The 22,158-nt window shown below is 45.1% G+C and overlaps 2 protein-coding genes across 2 annotated transcripts in view; one reads left to right on the top strand and one right to left on the bottom strand.

Moving 5' to 3' along the window:
• The window catches only part of LOC306924201 (GA-binding protein subunit beta-1-like), a 14,483-nt gene extending 11,367 nt beyond the window's left edge, over positions 1–3,116 (bottom strand). Inside the window, exon 1 of the mRNA XM_079502610.1 lies at positions 2,993–3,116. Within this exon, the coding sequence (XP_079358736.1) occupies positions 2,993–3,070 (78 nt within the window). The 5' untranslated portion in view covers positions 3,071–3,116. The remainder of the gene's footprint in view (positions 1–2,992) is intronic.
• On the top strand, positions 2,999–22,158 carry ptpn23a (protein tyrosine phosphatase, non-receptor type 23, a). Its single transcript, XM_079502609.1, has 24 exons — positions 2,999–3,227; positions 4,446–4,520; positions 6,536–6,663; positions 7,021–7,097; positions 7,533–7,582; positions 7,670–7,801; positions 8,022–8,102; positions 9,723–9,854; positions 10,054–10,101; positions 10,189–10,245; positions 10,352–10,410; positions 10,506–10,585; positions 10,882–10,996; positions 11,247–11,312; positions 11,814–11,959; positions 13,033–13,341; positions 13,829–13,983; positions 14,696–15,027; positions 15,715–18,229; positions 18,546–18,730; positions 18,923–19,027; positions 19,549–19,687; positions 20,191–20,304; positions 20,768–22,158. The coding sequence occupies exons 1-24, from the start codon at positions 3,144–3,146 to the stop codon at positions 21,359–21,361; spliced, it is 5,778 nt and encodes a 1,925-aa protein (XP_079358735.1). The 5' UTR covers positions 2,999–3,143; the 3' UTR covers positions 21,362–22,158.

Below are 22,158 nucleotides of genomic sequence, written 5' to 3'. Positions count from 1 at the left end.
CACTAGCCGATAATCGGGCATTTTTGACGCTCGGGGGGTGCCCGACGGCTCAAAGCGCGATCGGGATCGGCCCGATCAACATCAAGAATGTTTGATATTTGCTCTGCCCCGCTCCGACTATCCTGTAGTGTGTGGTGCTATCAGATTTCAGATTGAAAAAAATCGGCTAGTGTAAGGCCACCTTAAGACAGAGTTACGCAAACTCCGTTCACTTCATGGGGCCAGTCCAATGGCTCTTCTACATAGACTTCTATTGGTTTATCCCTATTTGAAGGCTTCAAATAGGGACAACCGGAAGTTTACGGAATGCATTGGAGTAAAAACTCAAAAGGGAGACAAGAGGAAGGACGGGTGGGCTGGGGTGGGATCAACATCTGAAATGTCAGAACAGGTCAGCTCCATGGAGGTCAGCTGTAGAGTTGCTGGCCGGCTCCATATGCAGATCTAGGTGATGATCCAGTCTTCTCCATGTATGGCTATCCAGGGTTTGATGAGGTCAGTGTTGTGATCGGCCGTGACGGCCATATATGGTGGCGTGACGTGGCACGAGGTGTGATGTACTGACAACCAGTTATGGAGGCGTGACAGTCGGACTGACTGACTGGTTTTCATAGTAATCTGCGACCTACAGTCGCAATAATATTACATAGTAATCATTGCATGAGTGAAATGTGTTCAGTAAAAGGAGTTCCCCTGGCTCTTTATTGAACAGAATTTAAGTTTTACCGGTGTGTCACCAATTTCATCCAGTCAGGCGAGAGAACCCATTTATCAGTTTTAATTTTATAGTGTTGCAATTTCACTTGTTTATCCTGTATGAGTTCTCTATTCTAATAAGGGCCTTTCTCAGCCCCACCCCACTCCCATTGTTTATATTGTGTTTAGGAACCAAGATGGCCTCAGCACCAGGAGGGGGTGAGGCAGAGGGGAGTGAGGAGGGGTCGACATATTCCCTTACTGGGCTGCATTCACACATTCAAGACACCGGTCATGTGTTTTGTCTGTGTTTAATGGCCGCTCCAATGCATTTCCTGTGGAAGCTCAATAGTTTGACCAAACGTTTGTTTGATGGGGGAGAGGGGCAGAGCCGCAGAACACATCCATCAAAGCTTTAACAGTCTTGTCAAAACTTGACTATTGTAACTCCCTCCTTACTGTCCTACCGGTATGTGCACTAAAGCAACTGATCCAAAATGCCGCAGCTCGCTTGGTCTTCAACCAGCCTCCACCCTTCTCCGTTCCCACCATTGGCTCCCACAAACCCTCCCGCGCACTCAGATCAGCCAATGCAGAGAAGCTGGAAGTACCTTCACTAAAAACGCCGGGACAACGCTCCACACGTCCCAAACTCTTCTCCCTTCTGGCTCCAAAACTATGGAATGCACTTCCCATTACAATCAGAACTGCAGCCTCACTCCCGAGTCCCAATCTTCTGTCGTAGTCTGAAAACCCACCTTTTCAGACTCCATCATGGCCCGTAGCACTTGCCCTAGCCCCTTAGATAAGCACTTTATGTAGACTTAGATAGCATTTTATACAGACTTATAGCATGTTACAGCACTAGAATTGCATTTTATGTAGTCATAGAACTTTATAGTATATATATATATATATATGTGTATAGAGTATATATGTATAGTTTCATTTATATATAGATATTCCACGGTTACGTTCTTAGCTTATGCATGTTCATGATAACTACTTTTTATGTATGTGATGTATTGCCATGCTTTTGTTCTTGCTTAATGTAAATCGCTCTGGATTAAGAGCGTCTGCTAAATGCCTAAATTGTAAAGCTGTGTTCAGACACAAGACACAGGTGTCACACACAAGACGGGTGTCTTGAATGTGTGAACGCAGCCTAGTAAAGGCATATTTCGACTATCCCAGAGTTTTATACACAGCGTGCATTCATGCCACATCACGTCAGCCTGGGCTGTGTCGTCATCTTCCTTTGTTTCTATGGCAACTTAGGGTTGTGGTGATATTTTATACACAATGTTTATAAAACAAAACCGTGTATCAGACAACTCCAGGAGAGAAATATAGTCTTAACACAGATTGTTGGTACGGGAGTTCGGCAGCCCAGAGTTCAGACTCATGGCCACTACAGGGACAAAGTACAAACAAAATCATAACAAATAGGCAGAAACTAAAACAATATGGCTCCTCGAGGCACATGCACTTTTAACCATATTGACATATACAAAATGAAAAAAATGGTACAAAATTATATCCATCACATGTACTGTCATCCTAAGTGACGGAGTGACCTAAAATGTTATTTCTTTACATTTATTAGGCTAATGCAAGCATGTCTTTGTACTTCATGTGACCATATGTGACATTGTATATTTATGAAACGTTAGCTCATGCCAACTTTACCAGTTTTTCTCTGGAGAAACAGCTAAATAAAAGGATTAATAAATAACAATCCTTGTGTTTTTTTTAAATTATTATTATTACAAGGCTTCATTTAGGTCTCTAAGGTTTTGGGATGAAGTAGAAAAGGAGAGGGATTTCTGTCAAGAGTGATAATTTACTTTAAAGGAAATCAGACCCTCACAGAAAACAGTTATTAACATTGATTGTCTACATTCTTCCTTATGTGTGCTACAAAAGTCTGTACTTATGCCATATGTACCGATTTTGTAACACCACACCATGCACAGTGGTGGAAAGAAACTAAGTACATTTACTTAAGTACTGCACAATTTTGAGGTATTTGTACTTTACTTGAGTATTTCCAATTTCCAATACTTTTACTTCTACTTCACAACATGTTCTATATTGCAATTTTACAGTATTGATACTTTTACTTAAGTAAAACATTTGAGTACTTTTTCCACCACTGACCATGCATAACATTGTCATATGATATGGTTCCTGGTTCATAAATGTGGGCTCAATTCAAAGAGTTCCAGAGTACTATAGGAACTTCAGGAACTACATATCCCACAAGCCCGTGCGCACGAAGAGTAGAATACGTCACCTCCGATCTTTGCTTCCTGTCGAAGTGTAAATGGGGACATGACACAGTTGTTTGGGTGATTTTTGGGCAAAACAACATTCCACACAAGTATCGACGTGAATATTAAGATCGAAAAGAGTCAAAACCGTGTATCGATCAATCTTTGGCCGCGATGGAGGCGGTCCCCCGAATGCCGATGATCTGGCTGGATCTGAAAGAGGCCGGGGAGTTCCAGTTTAGCCCGTCCGTCAGGCAGGTGAGCTGGGTGGGGATTGGGAAGGAGCAACAGGACTGTCATGATGGAAGACAACCAGACAAGGATTAAGGAGGACTGGTTACGATCTTGAGCTTGTAAACATCTACCAATCTATCTCGGGTGGTTAGACATCTGGCAAATGACACCTCAAAACGGACAAACTCCTTTGACCACCGTCTTTGTTAACATTAGCTGCTTGCTAATAAATAAGCTAAACCAGTAAAGCTGAAGTTATGTATTAGCTTATTATTTGAGCTTGAAGTTGTAAATTAGCTTACCGAGCCTAACGGTTCAAGTAAAGACAGATCTACTAACTGACAATACCAGGACGCTCCACATAGCCTTACTGCTCTTGCTGCCGTTGCATTAAGAGAGCTATGGACCAGAGTTAGACCAGTCAGTGATGTCATGTTTGCACCTGACCAGCGCAGGGTTGTTAACATGGTATTTAGATTAATGGTTTATTCTATACTGTTAATTTTGAGGCAGTTCCCTGACTTCAAGTTCCCTCCCAGTAGGAATCACACTAGCCCCATATGTGCCCTCTCCCTACGCTCATTCAGAGCTAACTTGCACCCTAGCCTGATGTTTATGACATAATTACCCATCAATTTTATGAGCCTTCTTTTACATATAACAATATTAAGACCTTTGCCCTCTTGGTTTTTCATCCACCACTAGGTGGTTATTGCTTATTGGTTAGGTAGATGAAAAGGAAAGGTGATAAAATTCAGTAGACCTATTATTCATCATGAGATATTGCAGCGATGTAATAGTATACATGTACTGAAACACACACACACACAATGTTGTTTAACTGGTGTGGTAATGTAATGGTAGTCTAAAGAGGAATAATTGTCCCGTCTTTGTGTAGCCTAACGTACATCTCCACAACTTGGACATGACACATAGGTTGGTATGTTGTTAAAGTGTACACAGAGCTACTCAACTGGAATGTTGTGTGTGTGTGTGTGTGTGTGTGTGTGTGTGTGTGTGTGTGTGTGTGGCAGAAGGAATGACCACTGAATGTCTTTGTCAGCAAGTCATGCTCCAGTAAGGAGCATGCTCATGACTGTTGCTCTGCTGACTGACTGACACAATCACCAGTTCAGCTCCTTGCTTGAGACAACGTCTTTGCAAGGCATTATGGGATAGGCCTGCTGAAGGCCAAGACACATATTCAACACTGAAACATGTCCTTCCCTTTTCTCTCCTCAGTTTATTCTAAAGAACTATGGGGAGAATCCAGACAACTATAATGAGCAGCTGAAAAAACTGGAAGCACTAAGACAGGTATTCATTGGTTAACTGAACTCAAATCAACTCACCCTTCCAAACAAGCCATTGTGCTCCGACTCTGATCCATGTACACTACAATTAACTGGGCTGCGTCTCCGTAGGCTGCATTTGGAACCAGGGAATACTCTCAAGTACTCTCCACTCTATCCACTGAGAACGTTATAAATTGTCAGTGTGGAAATGCTGGCTGACGGCACAAGGCTCCTCAAAGTGGACAGGTCCACCAGTACATTGTTGGGTATTTTATTTACCTCAAAAAGTTCATTAGACAGTGCAAGCCTGGCAACAAATACAAAAAAAGAACACTGGCCAAAACAACATTCCAGAAGTAGGAAACAGAAATTAACACTTAAAGCTACACTTAAGAAAACAACAAACAGGAGCTTAAGAATACTGCTAACAGGCTATGCCTTCCATGAGGCCCTGGCAGCTCTCCCCTGATGTTCTTCCTGTCAAACTGAACCTCTCCTCACATGTCTGATCTTAAACAGATGGGACAAACCAATCACAGTAATTGGTGTCAATAAATCAATAACTCAAACAGCAGGCAAATCAAGGCTGATCTACAATTACATACTGCTTTTCAAACATATTTTCAATAAATACAAATCAGCAAATATTTCAGGCACCAAACACATATGATAAACATGCACAATAACAGGAACAAACACCCCTCCTCCTCTACAGTGCTTGGCCCCTTCTAATCAACAGAATTAGCACTGCAGAGGAGAGACAGGTGACCAACAAATAATTTAACTTCACACAGTCACAATAAATAAACATATTTAAGTCTTTCAATCCTTGCGTACTGTGCCCTGATTGGTTATAGCCTGGTTCCAGACAAATCTGGTTGGCTTGTTGTCATCACTTCGGCCGTGAAGTCCTCCGACAAATGAATTGCCAGACTTAATCTGCCTGGGCAGATGAAGGCTGGCTACGCGAGGCTAGGGAGATGTCAACCAGAACCCAATTAATGTACATGCATCTCGCCCACCCCATCTCTTAAGGCCCAAACCACACCAATGCAACTAGTCGCAACTCCTTGCAACAAAACAGTTTTAAGGACATGTCGCATCAATGCAACTCCTTGCAACTGCCATTGGGGATAATGGTTTCATGCAACTACATGCAACTACTCGCAACCGTTTGGTTGCAAGGAGTTGAATGGCGAATCATTGTGTGGTTTGGGCCTATCACGGCCCTAGTGTAATTCAAATTCATAAATTATTTGGTGGTTAAATAATAGTAGATTTTAATTGGACACTTATGTTTCATCAGATGTATTGCTCAATTAAGAGCAATATATCTAACAATATTATTTTAAAGTGTGACTTTGGAAATGGTTGGAAACCAAAATCTTATTGTTCAGCACAACATGAAAATCAGAACTGTCAAGTGCATTTACCGTTAGTTTAGGAGACAGAATGCATTGGGGAAGTGTAACGTCGGGGCTCCACTGGACGCGTCAGCGTTGCGTCTCCGTCACCGTCAGGGAATGTTCCCTTTTGAATCAATGAAGGGTGGCGCCACTGCCTACGATGCGTTGCGTTGCGCTGCGTTCGGTGACTGCTTTAAAATTGCCCCGGTTTGTTTTTTGACGCGTGTCACACGCGTCCAGTGGAGCCCCGGTGTTACTGTATGTCACAATGAATGTCACATTCATGGTAAAAATCGTTAAAAAAAGTCAGCCAGCCAATATGATAGTAGGTGTAACTAAAGAGACTGTACTGTACATTATATTGACAGTGAATTTGCCTATGTTAGCTTGCCAGTGATCCCACCAACAAATGGTTATCTTTATCTACTGTGTCATATTTGCATTGTTTTCACTGTAATGTTTATGTACTGGTAGTTGTATTCTTGTTCTGCTCTTGTATCTGTTCTGCTCTGGTTCTAGCTGTAGCTTTAGTACTCATTGCAGTGCTATAAATGTGGTGTTGATTTTCTGGTGCACAGCTGCTGAATGAGTACAATGAAACACTGTGTTTGTAACTGTGTGTCTCCGCCAGAGTGCGGTGAATGTGACCAGGGATTTTGAGGGATGCAGCACACTAAGGAAGTACTTTGGACAACTGCATTACCTACAGAGCCGCGTGCCTCTGGGACCAGGCCAGGAGGCTGCTGTGCCCATTTCATGGTAAGGAAGCACACACTCATATAAATACATTTACACTGTACATTCTTCAGTGTTTGTTCCTGTTAATTTTAGCACCATTTTCTCAGGAGAGGACTATGGGTAACTTATCCATGTCGAGTTGTACTTTCTACCCAACTATGCTTGAGGAATCATGCATGTGCTATTTTGAAAATAAATTAGTCTTCATTTATCCACGAAATATACCGTACACAAGATCATATCTCGGTTATTATAACATATCAGGTGATATTAATGGTCACAGAATTTACATCCACATGTGCTACTACACATACATACTGTACAAACTCTGTCTGATGGTCTGTTTATGTTATCATCTTTGTCATTGTGTTTGCTCAGGACAGAGATTTTCTCTGGAAAGACAGTCACCCATGATGACATCAGCTATGAACAAGCCTGTATCCTGTACAACCTAGGTGAGTTAAGACATGTTTTTTAAATTGTGTTGGTTAGTTGTTGTTTGTGGGAGTCCTGTGGAGGCTAAACCAGGTGTCATATTGGTCAATTAAAAGAATAACTTAAATTCAGCTGGTTTCAGTCAGGATGTTAAGTTTAGGCTTTACTGAGCCCTGACACCAACACAGTGCTTAAATTAACCTATTTGTATGATGTTTTATTTGTATAGTGTATAATGTACACACATACATCAGCTAGTGAATTGAGATGAATTCTGATCAATCTATTACTTTTGTCTGGGAGAAAGTAAAACTAGCATGCCCAACAAAAATAATGTATTTTCAACTGAAAAAGCGGCTTCTGTCAACATTGTTTTCACTTTGTTCAGCAACAGCCATGCTACGAAGCATAAACTAGTCTCAACTGAGATTTCCGTATTGTCCTTCATTTGTTAGGTGCCCTGCATTCCATGTTGGGAGCCATGGATAATAGGGTATCTGAAGAGGTAAGAACACTCCTTGTCTCTTTATAATCTTGAACAGGTCTGTGTGCACGCACACACAATATACTTTATTGATTTCTCTCTCTGCAGGGGATGAAGGTTTCCTGCACACATTTCCAGTGCTCGGCTGGGGCTTTCTCCTACCTAAGAGACCACTTCAGCCACAACTTCAGTGTGGACATGAGTCACCAGATCCTTAACCTCAACATCAATCTCATGCTGGTAAACAACACATGAATGCATGCATGCACATACACAAATATTGGTGTACTATATATGGGCTTTTCATACTCAAAGTGACAGGCGTAAGCCTGCTTATCCGCTATTAGTCTGGAGTTGCCCCCTCGCCTCTCATTCATCCAGTCTACTCACTCATCTTTCTCAGTCTCAATGTCTGTCTGTGTGTCTGTCTCTCTATCGTCACTGTGTCTTCCTTCAACAGGGTCAGGCCCAGGAGTGTCTCCTGGAGAAGTCCATGTTGGACAACAGGAAGAGCTTTCTGGTGGCTCGCATCAGTGCTCAGGTAAACTTTCTTTCTTTTTCTTTCAAAACATCTAGTACCTTTCTGCAGTCATGGGAAGCTAACCTTTACCTTCACTATCCATAATACCAGGATTGATCAGCAAATATAAATATTTCTGCATCTTAAAATCTTACACTTTAACAAGAAAGTATATTTTATAATAAAAAGACAATTGTTCTCCTATCCATCATTTGTCTAGTAGTTATTGTCTTTATTATAAAATACACTATACTATACTATACTATACTATACTATACTACACTATACTATACCAGTAAGACTGGGGGCAAGGGCGTGCACGCATCAGCCTGGGTGATGGCAGACTGCTGGGTGAGCGCTGGTGCTTTGGCATGGGGGGTCAGATCAACATATGGAATGAATTCTGTACTGGCCATATATGGAGCGCGTCTTGAGTGTACAGGGTTTGATGAGGTCAGATCAACATATGGAATGTCAGAACAGGTCAGCTCCATATATGGAGATCTAAGGATGACAGCGGGGGCAGGGTTTGATGAGTGCCCAGGTAGGGCCGGGCCTTGATTTTCGGGCCTGTTGAGAAGGCCCGAAAGGCCCTAGACGGGGGGCCTGTCTAGAATTTGCTTGGACAGGTATCAGTCAAAAGGGAGACATAGAAGACGAAGGATATGGAATGTCAGAACAGGTCAGCTCCATATATGGAGATCTAAGGGTTTGAGGTCAGATGTAGAGATGCTGGCCGGCTCCATATATGCAGATCTAGGTGATGATCCATTCTTTGCATGTATGGCTGGCTATCCAGGGTTAGATGGTCAGTGTTGTGATCTTCATATATGGAGATGGCCATATATGGTGGCGTGACGTGTCATGAGGCGTGATGTCACGAGGCGTGACCATATATGGAAGCGTGACACACGGCTTGACGTGACACGGTGGTAAATGCAGGTTTTCATAGTATACTATACTATACTATTAAGTGTACGATTTTAAGATTAATAGATCTTTGCTCTTCTCTATATTAGAGACCTGGGGCAGTATTATGCGTGTCTTAAGTACCAGGTCTTATGACTTAATTTAAGACCTGGAGGTGTGGTCAATGCTGTTTGGCCACTCAGAATAGCCAAATGGCATTGATCACGCCTCTAGGTCTTAATCCATTGAGACCTGGAACGCATCCATGTCACGTTAGCGTTTAACCACATAACACATTAACACATTTTGGGCGGGAACCCCTTTTGGTGTTTTAAACATTATGTTATAATTTAGCTATTGAAAAATAGCAGATCTACAAGCTCATAGCGCGCCACCGAGTGGCGCGCTATGAACTTGTAGGTCTACTATTTTTGAAAAATCGTTAAAATGTGCCTCAAATCTTTCCGAAAATTGTCATGATTTAGAAAACTTTTTTTTATTTTTTATTTCGACGTCAGGCCTGAATGGGTTAAGTTAAGTAATAAGACCTGGTACCTAAGACACGCATAATACTGCCCATAATGTCCTGTGCCCTCCTTTTTGCCTTTTTATAGTAAAATATATTTTTGTTAAGACATGAAAGTGGTGCATGTTCATTTGCACTGGTCTCTGTGTTTAAACACTCTTCAGACAATAGTAATGTGGTGGCACTGTGGGTTCTGATGTGTGCAGGTGGTGGATTACTATAAGGAGGCCTGCAGGGCTCTGGAGAACTCTGAAACCGCCTCTATGCTGGGAAAGATCCAGAAGGATTGGAAGAAATTGGTCCAAATGAAGATCTATTATTTTGCTTCAATTGCCCATGTGAGTCACATGCATGCATCTCTATTGTATTCTTGAGTCTGTGGCATATCTAGAAGTTGGAGTTTTAATTTTGAGTCACCTACTCTAATGATTTTTCAGTCCACTGCTTCTCTAAGGGGTGGATAGGGTTCAATTTGTTTGCACTTTCACAGTTAATCAAACAGTAAGGATTTTAATGTGTATACATTTTCCCCCATAGCTCCACATGGGGAAACAAGCTGAGGAACAGCAGAAGTATGGCGAGCGGGTATGACCAAGTGTATTAATTAATTTGTTCATTCTTTCACACACACTGTGCCGATCTTCATCCTACTGCTCACTCTCTGTCCCACAGCTGGCCTACCTGCAAAGCTCTTTGGACAAACTCAGTGAAGCTATTAAACTGGCTAAGGTAAAGTTATGAGTTACCTATAGTCCTCATCTAGTAAAGTATGTGTAGTGACATTTTAGATGTTCTGTTATGACCTGACCTCTTTTCTCCTGGTTTTCATAATCAGGGTCAGCCTGACAGTGTGCAAGACGCCTTGAGATTCTCCATGGATGTTATTGGGGGAAAGTAAGCAATCTGGTCTTGCTGTTCTCACATACCTGCGATGAACATTGCCTTCTATTAAATATGCTCCTATGTTTTCTTCTTTCTTGAATCCACAGGTTCAACTCGGCTAAGAAAGACAATGACTTCATCTATCATGAGACTGTTCCTTCTTTGGAGACACTGGCCTCAGTTAAAGGTAAATGTGACAATGTATAAGGTCCAGCAGGAATGCCAGGTCATTGACCAACTGTTCTGACTTGTTCACCAGGTTTAAATAGGGTAGGTTTTGCATATCAGAGGATACATGCAAAGCCTCTAACTGTAACCAGACCTACATTAAAGGTTACATGTTGTTTATGACAGTAAATTATATGTTGAATTGACCTCCGAGTCTGATGTTTTAGCACTTGTTTGCACAAACTCAATGTAGAGTACTACCTTCTGTTAATGTCACCTTTGGAAATGTAACTATTCTATGGCATGCCCATTTAGGTGCCCCCCTGGTGAAGGCCCTTCCAGTCAACCCTACTGATCCCAGTGTCACAGGACCTGACCTGTTTGCCAAGCTAGTGCCCATGGCAGCCCACGAGGCCTCCTCTCTTTACAGGTAATTATGTGCCAGTGATGGATGCCAAGTTTGTGTGGATGTCTGTATTGAAGTCATTATAAAGTGTCCAGAATGCTGGTTGGTGGATGTGAATGAGTATCTACTAGCTACCATTAACATTATGTTGTGGATGTGAATGAGTATCTACTAGCTACCATTAACATTATGTTGTGGATGAGTGTGGTGCACTAACCTGGGTAAATGAAGATGAAAGCCATGGTCCTGATGATGGCTACATGTATGTTTTCAGCGAGGAGAAGGCGAAGCTGCTACGTGACATCATGGCCAAGATAGACAGCAAGAATGAGACTCTAGAGTAAGTACCAGTACATGCAGAGTGTGTGACACATAACAAAAGTCACTACAAACTCATTTTCTTCTTACCTACACTTTTATTTTTATTTTATGTTTTTCAAACTGATACGGGAGGCATACTTTTCTGAAAAACTTCAAATATTGATATACTGTAGCAGCACAAAAAGGGGTTCCCGCCCAAAATGGGTTAAGGTTGGTGAGGGGTGCGTCAAAACGACCGGATTAAGGTTGGTGAGGGGTGCGTTAAAACGACCGGATTAAGGTTGGTGAGGGGTGCGTTAAGATGACCGGATTAAGGTTGGTGAGGGGTGCGTTAAGGGTTGGGAGAGGGTTAAGGTTAGGTTTAGGTGTGCTGCCCCGTTGTTAATAAAACAACATTTCTAGATTTTCTAAATTTTTATCGCAATACAGACTTGGTTTGTTTAGTAAAAATACCCATAGCATTGAGCAAAGTTTGTTTGATTGTCATTAGGTATCTAATTGGTAATTTCTCTTTGTGCAGACAATTCATGGACTCACTGGGTCTGGAGCCAGAGTCGGTGGACAACCTGGACATGTACAGCCACATACCTACTGTTCTGATGGAGAAGTGTGCTGCACTCAGTGTCCGGCCAGATACTGCCAAAAGTCTGATCCAGTCCATGCAAGGTCAGTGGCAGGATGGTCTCATGTGGCCAGACTGTTGCCTGCCGCAATTTTCAACAGCTTCCGGTCATACAGTCTGGAGCACAATGCTTCTGGTCATACAGTCTGGAGCACGGAAGCTCTGTTGATGAGTATGGGGGTAACTGCCTGCCTAAATATGTCCCAAACCGCCCCCCTAAGGTCTTCCACTGCTGGCCTGCTCGCTTTGCCTAAAAAGATGTCAACTAAAAAATACGGTGAAGCAGCTTTCTGCTTCTATGGGCAGACGGTGTGGGAAAAACTCCCATTGTACCTTCGACAGGCAGCCTCTGTAGACATTTTTAAAGCACAGCTCAAGACTCACTTTTACTCTTGCTTTTAATTGATCTTTTAAATTTCTTGTTATTCATGTCCTCACTGTATTGCATTTCTGCTATTATTTTTTTAATGTTTTTTGTAGCTTTCGCCTTTATTTTATATTTTTTATGGAGGGACAGACAGTAGGCTGACAGGAAATGGGGAGAGAGATGGGGGGGAAGACATGCAGTAAAGGCCGTCGGGATCGGGAGTCGAACCCGCGGCACACTGCCAAGTCTGCCAGACTGGGTTACCAGCCAAGGTGCCTGGACCATTGAGCCATGGCCCAGGCCTCTGCTATTATTTTTAATGTTTTATGCCTTGCTTTTCTTTTCTTTCTCCATTGCTCTGTAAAGCACTTTGAGATGCATTTCATGTCATGAAAGGTGCTATACAAATAAAGTTTTATTATTATTATTATTACTTCTGTTTCATCTTTACAGTCGTGCAAATGCATCTTAATATAAATCACAATCACCAAAGCATATATTGCTTGCTGCTTAGCAGAAATGGAAATTAAAAAATATAATGTAAATATTTTAAAATATATTTTCCTGAACGAAAATGACAAACAGATTTCTGCCTTGGATTTCGGGAGGTGTAGTTCCAGACTACACCTCCCACACCTCTACTAGATAGCATTCAGAGATTGTGGAATACTAAAGATTAATTTCTGTCACGTGTGATGGACAATAAAGTTCTGTATGAGCATTTAATAAATAACCATCTGTCCTCGACAGTCCTCTCGGGCGTCTTCACAGACGTGGAAGCCTCCTTGAAGGAGATCCAGGACGTGCTGGAGGAAGACGATGCTGGCATGCAAGCCCTCCAGGACGCTGCGGTGCCAGAGGTGCACCTGCCGGCACAGGCACAAGCTCTGGCTGAGATCCGCAGGGACCTGGAGAAGTACATGGAGGCTCACGAGAAGGCCAGCTTCACCAATACGGAGCTCCACCGCGCCATGAACCTTCACATCAGCAACCTGCGTCTGCTTGGAGGACCACTGGATAGCCTGAGAGATGCCCTCCCCAGGCCACAACTCACTGAAGGTGTGGGTTTGTTAACGTTTGAATGCTGTTTGTGGGAGTTTTAAGGCCTATTCATACTTCAGTTTTAGACACATCTAAACTGAAATATGAATAGGCCTTTAGGCTTTGTTAGGGGGTGTGTACATTTGATATTGAAAGCATACTTTCATTGCTAAGGGGGGATACATACAGGGGGCCACATATCAAGTCAACGGGCACATAAATGAACAGAAATGCGAATTCTGTATTGCACGGCTACACCGTGGTTCTCAAAGTGGGTTCCAGGGTTCCTCGAGGGGATCCAAATGGACCTTTACAGTTCTGTAACTGAGAGAGTGTACAAATGGAACCGAATCGACCATTACGGCTCCATTTGGTTCCACTCTCAGAGTTATGGGCGTCCTTGAAATTAAAATGTTTGAGAACCACTGCTGTAATGGATGCTGTTGCTGTGTACATGTGTGTGAATTCAGTGCATGTGTGTGTGTGTGCTCCTGTCTGCGTGCAGAGGAGGTAGCAGGACTCCAGAGCATGAAGCGAATCCTGGGGAAGGTGCAGGAGATGAGAGATCAGAGGTGTTCGCTGGAGAAACAGCTCCGTGATCTCATCCAGCAGGATGACATCACTTCTGCACTGGTTACCACTGAACGAGCTGACATGAAGGTATAATGCATTTTCTGTTAGTAGTAGTATGACTACAAGTCACCCAACACTGCTGAAATGCCCTTGAGCAAGGCACTGAACCCCCAACTGCTCCAGTGGAGCTGCTTAGTGGCCAACAGTATAAGACTGAGGTTGTACTGCTCATCTCCCAGGTTTTAATGTGTGTGTCTTTCTATGTGCAGGGCGTTGCTGAAAATGAGCACTTGTGCTCAGCTACTACCCTGGGAAAATAAAGGGGGGGGAAAAAAGTTTCAAGGCATGAATCTAAATTGGAATTTAAAAAATTGCCCCATATAGTGTTATATAAGTTTTTATTAGAAGCAAAACTCTTTTTGCATCTGTAAACTCTTATTCATGTTTGGCCAACTGTTTGTTTTTGTATGTGGTTTACGTTTTCTGTGCTAGGGACCATGTGTCTTGATTGATTCATTAATTGAAATATAACATGTGATATTCCAGAGAAGTAACCAAAGATAAAAAATGATATTATCCCCTTGGTCTTAAAGAAAACGTCCACCCAGACCTTTTGTCAGTCATCACATGCTATATTATTAATTGTCTACCTAATTTCTACCCACTTTTAGTCTAAACTTGATTCCGTGGTCGACTTTTTATTGTATCTTGTCCCATTGTGTTTTAGTGGAATAATCTTTTGAATGTGCACATTGTTATGCAAAAGACTTACATAGTGTCTGAAACGGTCTTTTCTCAGCGTGTGTTTGAGGAGCAGCTGAAGAAGTATGAGCAGGTGAAGGTGTACCTCGACCAGAACCTGGCAGCCCAGGAGAACATCTTGAAGGCCCTGACCGAGGCCAATGTCCAGTACGCTTCAGTCCGCAAAGGTCTGTGTCAGACGGAGCAGCAGTGGAACACCACCGTCCACAATCTGGTGGCCTCCTATGAAGCTTACGAAGACCTGATGAAGAAGTCGCAGGAAGGGAAGGAGTTCTATGAAGACCTTGAGGCCAAGGCCTCACGCCTGTTGGAGAAAGCCAAAACACTCTATCAAACCAGAACGGAGGAACGGAAGGCCATCCTGGACAGGTGAGGAAGAGGAGAAGGTGAATCTGGATAGGTAACATTTAGAAGAAATATTCTTATTGTGTGGCCAAGCCATCTGATATGTGCATGGTGTCATGAAATTGAAACACCTTTGGCCATCAGACCCATAAATCAGAAGTGAAACTCGAGAAGAGAAAAAGTTTGGTCGTTGTAGAAAATCTATGCATGTAAAAAAATAATCGGAAAACACAACTCGTCTTGTGAAGAGTTATTGGTGAAGTATAGCATTCATTAAGATCGCCATTTGGCCAAACGAGGTGTGGTCTGTCACCACATGCACACAAAGCAGCCAGCCTTTACAGTGCAGCATAGAGTACCGAAGTCCTGACGTCACTCGTTCATCACTTAAGTCATTTTTCTACGGAGAATAACATTGGGTCATTTTAGAATCGTCTCATATACGAATTGTGGTCCAAAAATAAACTAATTTGTCCTGATGATATTGTCAGGGAGGTGGCTCTTTATCGTTTACGATCACTAATATCTGGGTGGGGCATGCATTTCCAACTTGCATCGATCCAAGTAGGCCAGTGCCCAACGGGCACCGCTCTAGCCAGACTCAGTCAGACTTCGGTGCTCTATTGTCTGCACACTTTCGACCGACATCTGACATCATGGCCGTGTCCTTAATAGACTGTCCGCATCTGTTTGTTTGTTTCCCCTGCTCAGCGATGCACAGAAAAAGCCTCCACCACGACCCACTGCAGCCAAGCCCTCCCTGCAGTCCAAGGGCTCAGACGCTGACTCTGCCTGCTCCAGCCTAGACGATCCAGAGTTGGCACAGCTCAGCGCCGCCATCCTGGCACTGGGGGGAGACCTTCCTGAGGAGCTCCGCAGCCTCCCCCCTGACCTGCCTTCCCTCTCCACCACCGGTGCCCGTCCGCCTGGCCCAGAGGCCTACCTGCCTCCTGGTGCCAACCTGGGCACCAGCACATCTCTTCCCTGGCCTGGTGCACCAGGGGCTGGTGTCCATGGCCATCGGTTTCCTGCCAATTTTCCTCCGCCAGAGCTCCTTGCACGCATCGCTCAGTTTCCTGCTTCTGGGCCCCTCCCACATGCACCCATCCCTCAGATGCCCCACCAGATACCACCCCAGGCACCAGTTTCGGGATATGAGGCACCTCCTTCCCAAGCCTACCAACCTGGAACTGTGGCCCCTTCTCTTGTCCGACCCTCCACCACTACAGTAGATAGCATCCAGGCCCCTATCCCCAGCTACGCTCCAACCCCTCGTCATCCTGTGCCACATGCAGCCTCCACTGGCTACAGTGTACCACCACCGATGGCAGCCTACCCGTTCATGCCGCAGCCAGGGGTGCCCATGCAAGGCCCAGGCCCGGTTCCTTCACCCCAACTGCAGCAACAGTACCCCCAACCCACAGGACAACAGCACCCCCAGGGATATCATGCTGCACCTAGGGCTATGCATGCTCCTGTCCCTGTCCAGGCCCAACAGGGCTACCCACTTCGTTACATGCCTCCACAACAGAGACCAGGTATGCCTCCCCAGTATCAGCAAACATTCCATGGTCAACCTCAGCCACATCCTCAACATGGTTACCAGCCACAGTCTCAAATTCCCCAAGGCTATCAGCCACCACAGGGCTACCTCCCTCAGCAGCATCCCCACATGATGCCGGGCTCCATGCCAAGGCCACCTCAGGGCCAGGTGCCTCCCCACAGTGTCCACCCTCAAATGCCCCCCGCTTCTCAGGGCATGCCACCTGTATCTCATCCATACATGCACCATGCGAGTCAACAGTTGCCTCCTGGGCATCCTCACCAACACATGTTGCCGCAACAGCAGCAAATGCCAGTGCACCCTAATGCCCAGCAGATGCCCCTGCACCCACATCAGCAGATGCAAATGCCATCTGGTCCAGGACAGCCAATGACACCCACAACTCAGGCGTTGCCCCCAGTCTCACAGAATTACATGGCGCCATCTAGTCAGTCTGTGCCCCCTGTGCTACATCCACAAATGCCTCCTATTGGCCCTGGAACTCAGGGCCACATGCACAGGGGTGCCATGTCACAAATGCCCCCCAACTCCCTGCCGCCACAACATCACCCCCACCCTGGACAACCCCCCTTACCACACATGCCCCAGCAGCCCATGCAAATGCCTAGTCAACCCCAGGCTCAGCTTCCACACTCGGCAGCAATGTGCTACCCAGGGGGGGCTCATATGATTCCTCAACAGCCACTAGCCCCTCAGCTTGTGGCCCCACCACAACATCAGGCTCCCCTCCCCATGACCCATCCACAGCAGCCCACAGCCTCCACCATGTACCCTGCTGCCCCAGGGGCTAGCGGGCCTCCAGGTGCACCCCAGCAACCTTCTGCCATGGGTGCACATGGTCCACAGGTCCCTCCTGCACAGCACATGATCCAGCCCTCACCTGGAGGTCCCCCAGTTGCCCAACCACCTAACAATATTCCTCCCTCACCCTCCCCTTCTCCCTCTCCTGCCCCCTCCTCTTTGGGGCTGACCTCTCAGCAGAGACCCTCTCCTGCTCCCACCCCAGGAGGTACAGCTCCACCTCCTCTTGCCTCTCCCTCTGCTTCCTCTCCTTCCACCTCCCTATTCCTGCGCCAAAACTCCAGTACAGATGACCTCCTCTCTTCTAGTCCTGAGAGCCAGCCCGGAGGTGCCAAGGCCCAAACCGTCGTCCTCCAACCCATTAAAGCCGACCCTCAGGACGGGGAGCGTCGCAAGAAGAGTGCTCAGGGTGTCTTACTGATCCAGGGTGACCCCTACCAAGGCCCCGAGCGTGTAGCCCGCCTCCATGATGAACTAGAACGTTACCAGGCCCAGGTAGAGTCCCTGGAGCACCCCTCTGAAAATGAGGGAGGCCTGTCGGTGCTTGATGCCCGTTGGAAGGAGCTCCAGGACCAGCAGGAGAAAGACGCCCGGCAGCTATCCATCGCCATCGCCCGCTGCTACACCATGAAAAACCGCCACCAAGACATCATGCCCTATGATGTCAACCGTGTGGTGCTGCACTCTGGAAAAGATGACTACATCAACGCCAGCTATGTGGAGGAGTTGTCGCCTTATTGCCCTCGACTCATCGCTACACAGGCTCCTCTCACTGGCACGGCAGCAGACTTCTGGTTGATGGTGTATGAACAGAAGGTGTCACTGGTGGTCATGCTGGTGTCAGAACAGGAACTGGCGAAGGTATAATTAAAGGATTTATATGTAAAACTAAAAGGAGAGTTGATCGTCCCTGAAGCTTAGTGTTTCCTTATCAATCTGGCAGTAGTGAAATTGATCTGGGTAAACTACAAGATTGAACTAAACTGTCTCAGGGAGGGAGCATTGCTGCATTACACAGTATCTTTCCTTGCATTAGTATCATCTACTCAAAACATTAATAACAGTTAGAGAAAAGTATTTATTTTAGCGAATGACAAATCAAGGATCATTTTATTTTTGTTTTCGGGGCTTTGTGAGCTGGGAAATTAATTTCTTTCCTCTCTTTCTCGTCTTGCAGGGAAAGGTTATGCGGTACTTCCCAACAGAGCGGGGCCAGCAGCTCTCTCAGGGACCCATCACACTCACCCTGACTACCCAGAAGGCCGCACCCACCCACATGGAGCGCATGATCAGCCTCCAGTATCGTGACCAGAGCCTGAAACGCACTGTCGTCCACCTCCAGTTCACCTCCTGGCCTGAGCTGTGAGTCAAACCAACAAAGTGTTATTATTATGTCTGTGGGTGGTTGCCTTTCTACAAAACCTGAGTGTACATGTAGTTATGAGTGTACTTTTAGCTATAGGGGGCCATCTTTCAGATGACCCTGCACTTGGACCTTTCTGATGAAACGCATGTCGTGATCAAGTCATTTTTCTGTCATCCAACCATGACCAGGGGTCTGCCTGACAGTAAAAGCAACCTGCGCCGGTTCATCCAGGAGGTCCATGGTCACTACCTCCACCAGAGGCCCTTACACAACCCTGTTGTGGTGCACTGCAGGTCAGTGGCTCAAAGATTATCCATGAATAATAACAAATAATATCTAGTGAATCTGTGTTACATACGTAGCACTACATTGTTGATTATTATGATTAATCATAAAACATTAGCTTTTCTATTGCTGATTCTAGTTTGGAAATTAAATAGGGAAAAAAGTATGACCTTTAAAAAAAATTAAATACAGAATGTCAAGTAATAGAATATTATTTAAAAAGAAAATAAATAAATAAATGTTAATGTTTTATTTTTGAGGGGCGCCAGCCCCTCCTATATACAGCTTTTGTCCCCACACGTGTCATATTTGCCATTGACAATGAAAGGATAAATTAGGTCATATGTCCGTCAAATATGACGTAAATTTGTGGTAACAAACATTAAATGCCATTGAAAATGAATGGACAATTTACGTCATATGTAGACGAGCAAATTGGCTAACCAATCACATAATGAGATGATGTATGATGATGTATAATGATAAGAGCGCCCCTCACTTCACACGGGTGTGATTTCTTTTGTCTCAGCTCGGGTGTGGGTCGAACCGGGGTCTTCTGTTTGCTGTATGCAGCCTTGCAGGAGCTGGAGGCTGGGAATGGAATACCAGACCTGCCTCTACTGGTCAAGAAGATGAGACAACAAAGGAAGAACATGCTGCAAGAAAAGGTCAAGCACACGCACATACAGAATCATAATGTTACTTTATAACAAGTTTGTGTGTTTTAGGGTTTAAACTAAAGAAACCCTTCTAGAAATGGAACGTACATCCCCCAGCCAGGATTTACCCCAATCCAACCATTGATGCAGAGTGCCAAGCATTTTTATAGTCTTTGGTTTGACTCAACCGGATTGACCCCCGACCTCTCAGGGCCGCTGAGCTGGTTACACCCATAGGCAACCAAAATGAAGAACAGATAAAAAAGGTCTGCACACTGTACCCATTTGCAGACTTCTAAGGCAACAGAAGTAATGTTAAGAGCAGATGTGCTCTTCAGAGGCTGGAGGGGGAAAAAAACAGAACTACAGTGTGTAGACTTCCGTTTACCTATGGGTCCAGTATTCTACTAGAATATTTGGGGGATGTGAACAATCATTGTTTCTTGTCATATTTAGTGCAATCCATTATTATGTTTTTGTTGACCTTATGATCTTTGTGTTTCTGTGTCCAGCTCCACCTAAAGTTCTGCTACGAGACCGTTCTGAAGCATGCAGAGGAGGTCCTCCAGCGCCACGGTGTCACTACCACCCCCTGCTGCAAGACCGCCACCCCTGCAGCCACAAAGGTTAGACTGCATTTAACTGAATGCATGTATTGTCTTACTACCAGTCACATTCCATTATCACTGGGTGCATCACTTCGGAAGGAAACAAGATTTTAAATGTGCCCAAGATCAGTCTGTATATAATTACATTCCATTGATAACTTTAGTCATAAGATGTTTTGTTACTTTTTGAGTAACTGACATTGTCCTTTTTTGGTTTATACTTTCACCTGCTCTTGGCTGTGGTCTAAATGTTATTGTCTATTTTGTGCATGCCTGGTTCTCATAAAGGATATCTACAAGGTCTGGTAGGATGAGGTACATTTATAATAAGCAGTAGTGCTCTCATTATCATTTAAAGGCCATTTAATTGCTGGATGTTCAGTGCTCAGCATCTGACACCAATTACTACAGTCATACAGTATATCAATGCATTTCTTACTTTGGCAGTACTGACTTTTCTTCTTTCACGTTTCCCTTCCAGCCTTACTCCAGACAGGAGTCACAGCAGGACATTGTTCTCGGAGGCGACATGCCCATCAGCTCCATCCAAGCCACCATTGCTAAGCTCAGCATCCGGCCCCCTAGTGCCACAGATCTAGCCATGGATGGTGCTCCTTGTGGTCTGGAGGAACAGGCTTTCCCCGACCTGTCCACGATGATAGATGTCCAGCCAGCCCAGGACCTCTCGTCGCCCACAGAACCCCAGCTCCCCTCCTCCAGCCCACCACTGTCCTCCCCCTTCAGTTCCCCAGTGAAAGTTCACTCCCCACCACCCAATGGCATGGATGATGCCTCCCCACCATCGCCCCCTGCAACCAACCACCACCATATCCCAGAGGCATTGCCCAGTGTCAACCCACCACCATCCTCTGCCCCGGTTCCTTCTTCCCTGGAGCTGCTGGCCTCCCTCACACCTGAAGCCTTCTCTATGGAGGGAGGGGGCAGGGGGAGGCGGGTGACAAAGCATAACTTCCTACATCCGGCTGAAGGCCAGGGCCTACAGGGTCCCCAGGACGACGGAGGAGACGACCCCCTCAGCACCCTGGACCCCCTCTGGAGCCTCAACAAGAGCTGAGACACACCCACAGTTCGCTAACATTTCTCATTTCTTTGCTCTCACTTTATTGCCCAGCATCAAACCAGGCCTTAGCTATCAGTACTAGGCCATTAGCACGTGATTTCACGGTAAGGAACTTGAAAAGCCTGAATCTGGGTGGAATGGAAAGGTTGGCCACAAAACGTCCAGTGAAGATGGATACTAAGACATGCCTAGTGGTGGGGGTTAAGGGTTGGAGCTGTGTGTATTTCTGCTGCTTATGGGGCACACTCCTTGACATTACGTTCATCCCTCTCTTCCTTCATTAGTGGCCTGAGCGTCTGGGACCAAATCACTGTGTACCCGTTCTGTCAATCTGTCTCTTCTCGCTGCTTTCTCTCTGTCTGGGACTCTGGGTGGATAGTGCCATTATGCACTCCAACCCCAGGTCTGGCCACTAGCGTCACAATTCCAGCATGCACTACTCCCATCTCCTCTGCCCTCTCACAGCTGGTCATGTCAGCGATGGCTGCTCCTGAGCATAGTGCTCGTTTCAGCTGTCCGGAGGATTTTTAATGACTGGAAGACATGTTTGCACTAAAGTGATGCAAAACGCCAGCGGTGGGAGGAGGAGTTTGAAGACTTGGGCAGCGCTGTGAAAGGAACACGCCCCCCTTCCCTCTTCATTACGTATACCCTAGTCATTCTGCATTACATGGACTAGTCATTGCTATGGTAACAGAGCAGAATACAAATCAGCACATCTTAACATGTCGATTCTTTTACCCCTTGTAACACTGTAAATATAAAAATAAAATTACACTATTGTAACTGTC

The sequence above is a fragment of the Electrona antarctica genome (genome assembly GCF_951216825.1).
Source record: "Electrona antarctica genome assembly, chromosome: 6".
Taxonomy (NCBI): Eukaryota; Metazoa; Chordata; class Actinopteri; order Myctophiformes; family Myctophidae; genus Electrona; species Electrona antarctica.
Note: the sequence above shows the minus strand (reverse complement) of the source record. Positions and strands in the feature narration are given on the sequence as shown.